General features: G+C 52.4%; 2 protein-coding genes across 2 annotated transcripts in view; one reads left to right on the top strand and one right to left on the bottom strand.

Annotated features, from left to right (window-relative positions):
- Positions 1-1761: 1761 nt before the first annotated feature.
- On the bottom strand, positions 1762-2616 carry LOC135816936 (uncharacterized). Its single transcript, XM_065330042.1, has one exon. It carries the CDS (start codon positions 2614-2616, stop codon positions 1762-1764), a length of 855 nt encoding a protein of 284 aa, XP_065186114.1.
- A 2842-nt stretch (positions 2617-5458) lies between these two features.
- LOC135816935 (uncharacterized) overlaps positions 5459-11165 on the top strand; it is a 14953-nt gene continuing 9246 nt past the window's right edge. Inside the window, exons 1-2 of the mRNA XM_065330041.1 lie at positions 5459-5880; positions 9158-10983. Of these exons, the coding sequence (XP_065186113.1) occupies positions 5604-5880; positions 9158-10983 (2103 nt within the window). The 5' untranslated portion in view covers positions 5459-5603. The remainder of the gene's footprint in view (positions 5881-9157; positions 10984-11165) is intronic.

Genomic DNA, 11165 nt, shown 5'->3' with positions numbered 1-11165 from the left:
GTACCAAGAGTATGATTATACATGTACAATGTAAGTTCCCGGAGCTTATAAATACATACAATGCCATGTACTTGGTTGTACCCATACTACAGAGACGACGAGCAAGTGTTGAGAATCTACATTGTGCAAGTAGGCTGCACTGAAGGTGATTGGCCCAGGCGCCTGGCTCCCCAGCCTGAAACACCGCCGACTGGTTGCTGCGCTTTCGTTCACGTTCAAGCTGTCTTACCTTCCAACAACAAGCCCCCTGAAGCCCATCCTCCCACCTCCAGCCAATCCCCGCCCAGTGGGTGGTCGATCCACTAGGTTAGCCACGGAGACTGCCCACTGCCACCCACTCCAGCTGAAGTCGACGCTGCCCGTGCGCATTCGTAGCAGCCTCCAGGGCTCCTACCCAGACTGCATTATTCCCTTGTGGAACAGCCTACCAGCGACCATTCTACCAGCACGGCCGCAACCCAGCCAGCTCCAATTATTCAAAGAAAAATGCAACAAGTATCTGCTGCACCTGAACTGGCAAGCAGCCACCGACGCCCTATGAAACGGTTTAGACCAGTGCCTCACTAGCATCCTCCCCCCCCCCCCCTTACCACAATGTGACGTTATCTTTCACTCTGCTTCTCTCACGACCATCTACCCATTGTCCTCGTTCCTCACTATTATTCATTTCCCCTCTTCCTCCCCTCCTCATGGTTTTACTGCATTATGGCATTTACTGCATTATGGCGCGCTTTGTCTGCGTAGACGCCGAGACCTTTGAGGTCGGCAGAGCAGCCTGGCCCCGCCACCACTTCTCGCACATATTCGGGAATATAGTGGACTTTCGTATAAAAAATAAAAAAATAAATAAAAAAAGGCCATTCGCAACTCTGTCAGCTGACAGTGACAATGCCTGAACGCATAAACCGGCGTGGAGAGATACGCGTGCGGCGCGTGTGAGCCGGATTGGTAGGGAATTATTTAAACCCGTTGTGTAGAGATCAGGTTGATGCGAGTCGCAAAATGGACGCCTGATACCAGAGCCTTCACATACATGTACATGTACTCGGTGTCTCTCAGCTGAGCGCTAGCCTGACTTCGCACTCCCCAATGAGTTAGAAGCCCCGAATTACATGTACCTTCCTGAGCGGTAACGGCGTGTGTACATGTACATGACACAATCATGGTATTATACATGTACAACCCAGTACTAGTACAGTGCTGGCAACTGAAATCCGACCCCCCCCCCTAGCGTCTCGTACGAATCGCTAACGCGGCTAGCGCACCGCTAGGGGGGGTTGGATTTCAGTTGCCAGCACTGCACTTCCGTACACAGAATACTGTAGTAATAATTAGTAGTAGTATTAGATAAACCTTGCTATACATGTAGTTCACACATTTTGTTAGTTTGACACTGTGTTCGGCTTACTACAACTATCCACGGTTGGTAGATCCCCGGTCCGGGTTTTTTTCTACAAAGAACACTAACCCGGCTCGAGACAAAATAAGAACAAGAAAGATAACAAAGTTGCATGCAGGGAGAACGAAGAAACGACTAGAACACAGAAGTTGAGGGTTGACAGAACAAACAACTATTGAGTCGGGGCTGACTACTAGTATCCACTAGCGCAGCTGTGTAGGTGTGTAGGTGGGGCGTTAACGCGTTGTGGACTCCTCCGACCAGAGGTCTCGGTATCCTTGCACGCAACGTAACGTGCACCAGGGGGGGGGGGGGGGTAAAAAAGAAAGAAAGAAGAAGGAGTTAGGCCATCAGGTAGTATGCTAGTCTGTGGTGTACACGTCGACAGCAGTCCCACAAGATTGCTCGAGCAGGTACTTGTACACTGCTACTTTGAAGCGTTGCAGCGCTGCCTTGGATGGGGAAGCGTTCAGGATGGCAGAGGGTAGAGCATTCCATGTTGTTAGTAGGCTGAACGGGAAGGATCGGTGTAGGATGTCAGGACTTGTTGCTGGGAGGGGGTTTGACAACTGGAAGGCATGGGAGTGTTTCACATGATGTTGGTGGTGGGTTCGGGGGCGGGCGGGCTCAGGGGCAGCAGGTGGCAGCATGTCCGTCAGCTGGGCTGGACCGGAAATGTAGTGCAGCTTGATCACGTAGCACAGTCCCGAGACTTGCCAACGCACTGATAAGCTTGGGAGCATGGTCACAGCGCCAATACTGCGCATGCACCGTTGCTGGATGCGGTCAAGCTTCGCGAGGTTGGACCGGGCTGCGCCTTGCCAGACTAGAGGAGCATATTCCATGGTTGGGCGGATGAAGCCTTTGTATACGCTGAGGCGGCCGTTGCGGTCGAGTACTGGGCACACCTTCCTGAAGAAGCCAAGGCGCTGGCTGGCTCTGACTGCAACCTGGTGGAGATGGCTGCGGAACAGAAGTTTGCGGTCGAAGGTCACACCGAGAAGCTTAACATCGGTTTCCTCTCTGATCACGGTACCATCGAAGCTGAGAGAAGAGGGTGGGAGGGGTGTTGATCGTCTGCTCATCGACATTCCCTGGCGCTTTGTCAGCTCAAACTGGACCTTCCATCTCGATCCCCAAGCTTGGAGCTCGTCGAGGGCGTTTCGACCATTTGAACCATATGGGTGTTGATTGTTGAACCCGGTTCTGACCCTCATTATGCTAGGGGAGCTTTAGACTTCTCCTAACGACGTTACGTCAGTCGTGTATTCCTTGATCGCTCCTGGATGTCGTCCTAATAGTCGTGTAGCTACTACTACTACATGTACTACTGTAGTACTAGAAGTGCAATCTCCTGATGGAACGTGACCAACTGCACCTCCAAATTCACCATGTACACCTACATGATTGTACAATACATGTAGGTGTACATGTACATGTACATGACTGTATTGTTGTACATGTACATGTACATGTACATGTACATGACTGTATTGTTGTACATGACATACATGTACATGTACATGTATGTCATGTACAACAATACAGTCATGTACATGACTGTATTGTAGGTTTACGTAAGTCGTTGCCACGGTCGCACAACTTTGCTATGCCTATGGCTATGTTCACGACGTTGATTATCACTTTGTGTAGGTCATAAACTACATGTACATATACATTTTACATACAGTGTTGGCCAGAAGTTTGGGCCTACCTATAAATTTTTGGGGTTTGGCACAATATAGTGGTTCTGCCAGGTTGTTGATCTTCAAACCTGCTGCAAGCCCGATGAAAACGCGGGAGATAAGTTTTCTACAGTGCACGTGCGCTTCAAAACAAATTTTCACGTGAAAATCATGAAAAAGCTAGGCCCAAATTTTTGGCCAAAATATTTGAATTTGTACGGTACGGTACGGTACAAAAATGTGGGATGCAAAACCAGCGGGAAATTCAACTACACGACACGTGGTGGTCCTCACGACACGAACAACAAATTTTAGTTGCTGTTTTTGACATTTCTCCTTCACCATGGGTCGATCCAAGCAGCTTTGGCTCTGACGTGAGGGAGTTGATAGTGAAGACGAATAGTGATGGCCTCTCGTCGAATGATATCGCCAATTTGACCCACGTTTGTGTGCGTACGGTGAGAAAATTGTCACCAGGTTCGCAGTGACGCAAAGCTGCAAGAATACGCCTCGTTCTGGTCATCCAAGGCTGACGTCTGCTCGTGACGACAGGTGCCTCAAGGTGATGTCTCTGGCTAGCAGAAGGATTTTGTCGTACGAGCTCAAGGCAGACTGGTGCAAAACCGTGGCAAACATGTCCCGAGCCGTATGGAACGTCCCAGACTGCTGAAAGCTGGCCTGAGAGGCTACAGGACCACAACAAAACCGTATATCAGTCAGAAAATTGAAGAAACGACTGGTCTTTGCCAGGGCCCACCCAGAATGTACTGTGGACCAGTGGAGCAACGTGCTGTGGTCCCACAAGTTTAAATTTAATATGAGAGCACCAGATGGTGTGGTGTATTTCAGTCGTAGACCAGGTGTACAACTGGTGCCAGAGTGTACTGTTGGACCAGTCAAGCACAGTGGTGGCTACATCATGATACGGGACCGCGTCGCCGGCAACGGTGTCGGGCGGCTCTACAACGTTAACGGAGCGATGAAAGCAGACCAATACCAAGGAATACTGCAGAACAGTATGCAGCCGTCCATGGTCGATGTGTTGCGCGGTCTGGATGGTGTATTTGCGCGCGCACACACGGCAAAGGCGTAATTGGCGGACCGCCCATATCGCGTACTGGAGCGGCGGGCGCAGTCGCCGGACCTAAATCCGATTGAGTATTTGTGGGAAATGCTGAATTGACTCTGCCATGATGTTCCCCAAGTCCCATCAACAGAAACACGGCCTGGGGAAGTGTGCAAGAGAGCATGGCGGAAGATCAGCAGGGACAAGTCCGCGAAACCCGTCGCGGCCATGCCAGCGCGCATGGAGGCTGTCGTCAAGGCAAAGGGAGGACCTGCTAAGTGGTAAAATTGGGCAAACAGTTCACTGATAGGTTCTTAGCATGGAAACAACTCATTTAGATTAGTTTTAGTTGATGTCAAACACCTAGTCACCTGGATTTTGTTGTTTTTCAATTTTGGCCGTAAGTTTGGGCCTACGCTTTTTCGATTAATTTGACCTTTTTAAATTTTACAACTATGTAGCCGTCAAAGGATGGATCAGAATATGATCTCTTCTATAGACAGTCAACTTCAGTAGGTTTTTTCGTGCACTTTACAAAGATTCTCTCTAGAAACCTGTTTTCTCTTGGGTAGGCCCAAACATTTGGCCAACACTGTACATGCATACATTTTACATATACATTTTACATACATTTTTTTTTTTTTTTAATTTTTTTACATACATGCATACATTTTACATATACATTTTACATATACATTTTACATACATTTTACATTGTACATATACATGATTGCACATGTTTGCACAGTGCCGGCATGCCCGTCCTTAGATAATAATTATAATAGAATGGACTCGGATGGAGAGCCAAGGATTGATTTATACAAAAGAGAAAGGACCAAGAAACTACACATGAGCTGTTTGTTTAGTAACTGGTGGTGTTAGTGGACAGTATAGCGTAACTTGTAGTTCCTGGACCTTGGTCCTTTCTCTTTTGTATAAGTTATAATAGTGTTCAATATGTTTCAAAGACAGGGCTCAACCCCCCTCCCCCAAACGAACGAATTATCTGCTCTACAAAAATATTAATTTTTGTGGACGACCCATGGCCCTTACGTGTACATGTACTAGAATTATTATACTGTACGAACGTTACACGTGGTCTGCGCACGTAGTGTACTGCACTGCAAAAATTATGCTAGATCCTGGGCTGAGTCAGGGCGCCAGGGCCATGCCACGCCATGCGCCAGTCAGCGCTGCAGCTAGCTCAGGCTTTGGCCCAGCTTGGGCTTGTCTGGGGCTGCGTCAAGGACCTGCCAAGTCCACACGAAATGTTCAGTGCTGCCTATCGATCCTACATGATGAGTTACACCAATGCTACGCGGCAGTACGGCGAGAGATGAGGAAATGAGGAAACACTACAGCCATAGTCATTGTATGGGTAAAGAATGCTGCGCTGCAGTCGTTGACACTGCGTGTCCGCTCATTTCCTCCCTGCCATGCGTGCTGCGACTCGATGGACAGCAATGCTCGGACGGTGATGAACGGTGGGGCACCAGCTGCGACGGCGGTGGTAGATCGCCTCGGAGTGCGTAGAGAAAACAGCGCACAGACACTGAGCAGTATCAGTCTGAACAGCTCGCCCGTGGACGAAACGCTTCCAGTGCTCTACGAGCAGTCGAACAACGACCTGGAAAGCTTGTTGTTTGAACCGCGTCCGGAACGGCTAGCGGCCCGCGTTGCGCCTACCAAGGCAGAGTATCGAACACGCTCGCTGAAGCGATTCATCAAAGGTAAGGCCGTGGTTCTATGCAAGCAGGTATTCGACTACACCCTTGCTCTAAGATTAAGTGAGTAAGTCGGTGGGATTTACGGTCGCTGGCGATACCGATAGTTAGGTGGACTAAAATGTTGCTTCAAGCCTCGAAAGTGCAGTTTCGTTAGAGACGACTTCCTCCTGCCTGTGACATGTGCGCCTTTTATCACGAGTAAGTGTGACTATTCCCTGCTGGCCAGTGGCCACCATGCCACTCAAGCTGTGACTTGCCTCACCGCATGGCGAAAGCATCACCTGCTGCGTCGACGGGAAATAAAATCTTTGGCCAGTTTGGGGGCTCTTCTCCGGAAAAAGAACTGAGTGGGCCATGGCCATGGGGCTGAAAACAGGTGTAACAGTACTCAGTCAGTGTGAGATAGCAGCTCTGGAGCTAATAATTATTATGGGAGCAACTAGGCACCGAGTCTGTTGTTGTAGCTACCTTTAGTCCCTCAATAGTTACTACCACATGTAGTACTAGCAGCAGCGGGGCACGGGCGCGCCGGGCTCGAACATGGACTACAAGACCTAACCAGGCTAACGTAGAGAGCTACGTTCTTTTTTTCTGTTGCCCGTGCACGAACGCGTATGTAGTTTTTTAGTTAGTAGACCCTGTCGCGTCGGGGGATCATGGAGGCGACGCACGATACTGCCACTGTCGCTGTCAGCGCTAGGTTTGAGCCTGTAGCTTGTGGGACTGACTGTAAAGTGTAAGAGCGCTGGTTGCACACACCGTAGCTTGCGCGACTGTTACTAAACGACCCGTTGGCTACTGCGGTGGCTATGTACGTGTGACTGTCAATCTCCTAGATACCCTTCCTGCTGGGGTTTCTGCGATGCACGATGAGCAGCCTGGGACAACAGAATACAGGCTGCAGCCGTCTTGCCGGCTGGTCGCAGAGCTGTAAAAGACGGTGTTGGCTGGAACGGAAAATGAGCAGCTAGTACGGAGCAGCTACATTGACACGGTGACGGTTAGGCTGCATGTAGGGCACTAGGGGACACGGCATAACAATCCTCTCCAGATCGCAACTGCTGCTCTCGTGGAAGACGTACACGCGTTCCTGTTTAGCCAGAACATTGAGTCATTGTGCTGCTGTCAGTGTTGAGAGAGAGAGACAAAGCGGGACATTTTGTATGGAACGAGTCAAGGTGACTGACTACTTTGTAGATGGCATCGCAGCGTTTCAAGGTTTCGTTGTGTTCACGCGCACGTGAGTGCTGGAAGTGAAGGGTCTGAGTAATAGAACCCGGCGCTGTTGAGATGGGCAGAGTGCAATGACTATGTGCATGCAGCTGCCAGGTGAAGGCTTTCATCATTTTGGTTTTTAATCTGAATCTGTGAAGCCTTTGGGAAGTTTGGCGGAAATGTGCCTTTCTGACTTGTACAGTGCTTTACTACTTATCAGCAGCTCAGCCACGACTGCATAACAAGGCTCAGCCACGACTGCATAACAGGGCTGCAGAGGCGTGTAGGGTAGTGCCTTGCTGTCAATGTTGTGCATCCTGGTGATGAAAGCACAGCCTGCAATCTCTGCATGAGTTCCTCCGTTGTTCGAATCGTGCGGCACTGGTTGGTATCACAACTACCATTGTAAGCTGTAGGCTGTATGTCATCCCTGCCATTCCTACCGTCGACGCCACAAGCCTGCAGAAAGAGCACCCCGGAACGGAAGCCAGCCGCTCCCCGGGGCCATTGCTGAAGCTTGGACTTGGCCCGGATGAGCATGCATCCGTGGCAGTATCCGTGGCAGAGCAGGCGACGCGGTCCGGCAGTGGCTAACTGTCGAGAGTGTCAAAGACAATACTTACAGGCAAGCAGATGGCCTCGGCGCTGGCACTACACATTAGGTGAGACGCCGGCACGCTATGAGAACACGACATAACGCCATGTGGGGGGAGGGGGGGTCAGGATCCAGGGTATTGATATACTCACACTAACATAGTAAATACTTTATTAGTTCGTTGTTCCTCTGAGATGACAGTGCTATTATCCTTGAGGCGATAATAATGGGAGAGAAATGTGATGCCGAGTATTCGTCAATCTAAACTGACATGGAAGTATAGCAGTAACTAGTAAAGGTGTGGGCCCAATCTGTGCTTGACTCGGGTATGCATGACGTCTTTGGCCACCTCTCTGTTTACTCTGTATGTCCGGTTTTCTCCCCTCGCCCTCCCAGTCTCTTTCTCACTCACTCTCTTACTTTTTCTCTCTCTATCTCTCTCTATCTCTCTCTCTATCTCTCTCTCTCTATCTCTCTCTATCTCTCTCTCTATCTCCATCTCTCTCTCTCTCTCTCTCTCTCTCTCTCTCTCTCTCTTTCTTTCTCTCTCTCTCTCTCTCTCTCTCTCTCTCTCTCATGAGTTCCTAACAGTCGCTGTGAACACCTTGAGTGGAGAGCGCTTGCTCGAGCGTTGAACCGGGTTCTTAATCCACCATACCCAGTTCGCAAGGCTGGGCGGGGTTGTGAGCAGGCTTTCATTTCATCTTTTCTTATTATTTCTGCTTTTCATCTCATTACAAAAATTCTGCGCATTTTTTCTCCATCTGCGCATAAAATCTAGACTGACAACCTGCTCGTTAAATAATGCACCTGCTTTCAGGCGTAAAAACCCTGTTGTAGAGGTCTCAGTCCTCATTTGTTAGACTTACCTGTCTTTATAAATGTAACTTACTCTCTCTCTCTCTCTCTCTCTCTCTCTCTCTCTCTCTCTCTCTCTCTCTCTCTCTCTCTCTCTCTCTCTCTCTCTCTCTCTCTCTCTCTCTCTCTCTCTCTCTCTGTCTTTCTCTCTGTCTCTCGCTGTGTCCGTCTCTCTCTGTCTCCGTCTCTTTCTGTCTCTGTCTCTTTCTGTCTCTCTCTCCTTCTGTCTCTTTCTGTCTCTCTCTTTCTGTCTCTCTCTGCCTCTGCCTCTCTGTCTCTCTCTGTATCTTTCTGTCTCTCTCTGCCTCTGTCTCTCTGTATCTTTCTGTCTCTCTCTCTGCCTCTGTCTCTCTCTCTCTCTCTCTCTCTCTCTCTCTCTCTCTCTCTCTCTCTCTCTCTCTCTCTCTCTCTCTCTCTCTCTCTCTCTCTCTCTCTCTCTCTCTCTCTCTCTCTCTCTCTCTCTCTCTCTCTCTCTCTCTCTCTCTCTCTCTCTCTCTCTCTCCCTCTCTCTCTGCCGGTCTATCTGTCTCTTCCCATTTCCTCACAATGTCTACGTTCGTGCCGTACGTTTGCGTGTGTTTGTGTGTTCTACTCAAACATGTCTCTGTGCAGCTGATAGCTCAGGTGGACCAGGCACGCACAACAGCCAGGATTCAGCATCAACTACTCTATGCTGCGGTTGCTTTTTCACTAACCGCATCGAAACTCAGACTAGAGGGGCAGCATCGTCAGCCAGCAGGACGTCGACCGCCAGAAGCTCCAGCCTGAGCCACATTGGCACGACCACCAGCTATGTCCGCTGGTCGGGCGAGGACGACGACGAGATTGCCCGTCGGCGCGGGTCGTCACGGCCCTCGTCGCCGTCCACCTGCTGCGGCCGTAGCTGGTGGGAGTGCGCGCGCGCCATCCTGTGTGCTCCATGTCTACTGTGCATCTACAGCGCCGAGGTGTGCCAAGAGAACAACTTCTGCTGCTGCTGCTGCTCCGAGCTGGATGAGGATGAGTGCCCGTGCGTAGCGTTCGGGTCTCCGTCCACGCAGCGCAGTCGCACCAACCAGGCAGCAATCCTGCACCAGCTGGAGATGGAGTCGCGGGAGACCGTGCTGACCAAGGCCTGCCACGAGGGCAACGTTCACCAGATGGCCGACCTGCTGCAGCGCGAGGACCCGAACAAGCCGAACCGCAGCGGCGATACGCCGCTCATCATCGCGTCGTCCAACGGCCGCGCCGACCTGGTGCGCCAGCTGCTGGACGCCGGCGCGGATCCCAACGGCCGTGACATCCAGGGATACACGGTACTGATGAGAGCGGCGGAGAGCGGATCCGTCGACGTCACTGTTGAGCTGCTGGAGGCCGGCGCGGATGCCACGGCCAAGGTGGGCGACGGCGCCACGGCTCTGTACATGGCCGCTCGTGCCGGTCGCGCCCGCGTGGTCGCCGAGCTCCTCAAGCACCTGGTGGAGCAGAGGCAGTTTGGCTTCATGGACGCCGTGCTGCGCTCGTCGCTACGCAAGGCGCGGCGCATGGGCCTGGAGGAGCTGTCGTTGCGCCTGGTGCAGGCCGGTGCCAACCTGAACGGCCAGGACCGCGCCGGCATGACGCCACTCATGCTGGCCGCGCAGCAAGGCCTGTGCGACGTGGTCGCCGAGATGCTCAGTCTGGGTGCCAGCGTGTCGATGACGAGTCGCTACGACGGCGATACCGCGCTGACCCTGGCATGCAGCCATGCGCACCACTTCAAGAAGTTCTACCAGAGGACCGTGCAGCTGCTGATCGACGCCGGCGCGGACGTTCGCCACCAGACGGCCGATTTCAAGCTGACGCCGGTAGCGTACGCGGTGCACGCGGGCAACTACGCCGTTGTGAGCAAGCTGCTGTCGGCCGGTGCCGATCCCGACCACACGGACGGCGAGGGCCTGACGCCGCTGGTACGCACGCTGGGCAGCACCGACCAGTCGCAGACCGTGAGCAACCGGGCACGGCTGGCCGCGGCACTGATCGCCGGCGGTGCCGACCCGAACCTGGCCGACGGGCACGGGCGAACGCCGCTGCACGCCGCCGTGGAGCGGGCGCACACGGTGCCGGAGTCGCAGATCCTCATCATGCTGCTGCTGCAGGCGGGCGCGGACCGCCACCGCCAGAGCCACGCCGGCCGGAGCGCCGTGGACTGCGATTCGCAGCACTCGGGACACCACCGCGTCCTGCAGTCCTACGTGCCCTCGCTCAAGCTACTGTCGGCCGCCGCCGTGCGCGCGCACCTCATGTACCCTGTGGCGTGTAGCATAGCAGAGCTGCCCATCAGGGAACCGCTCAAGGTGTTCCTGGCAGAAGGGTTCCTCGAGGGCCTGGTGACGGCACTTGAAGCGGCCGAGTTTGCCGCTCAGCAAGTCGCCGACCGATCGTCGGCGCTCTTCGGCGATTCAGCCTTGGAAATCATCTGATGTCGGGGACTCGCCCTTGAGAAAATCATCTGATTTCAGGGATTCGCCCTTGAAAATTATTTGATTTCGGGGATTCTTTGATCATGTCTGCGTTCAGGCTGTGCCATACGCTCACATCGGCTCTTTCCACTCTGAACGCTGGGACTTGCTGGACCAATGTGCACCTGTGCCAAGCAGGC

Source organism: Sycon ciliatum, chromosome 5 (genome assembly GCF_964019385.1).
Source record: "Sycon ciliatum chromosome 5, ocSycCili1.1, whole genome shotgun sequence".
Taxonomy (NCBI): domain Eukaryota; kingdom Metazoa; phylum Porifera; class Calcarea; order Leucosolenida; family Sycettidae; genus Sycon; species Sycon ciliatum.
This window is presented reverse-complemented; position numbering and strand designations above follow the sequence as displayed.

Excerpts from the sequence above, each read along its gene's own strand:
- LOC135816936 (XM_065330042.1), bottom strand. The coding sequence starts at position 2,616 with ATGAGGGTCAGAACCGGGTTCAACAATCAACACCCATATGGTTCAAAT.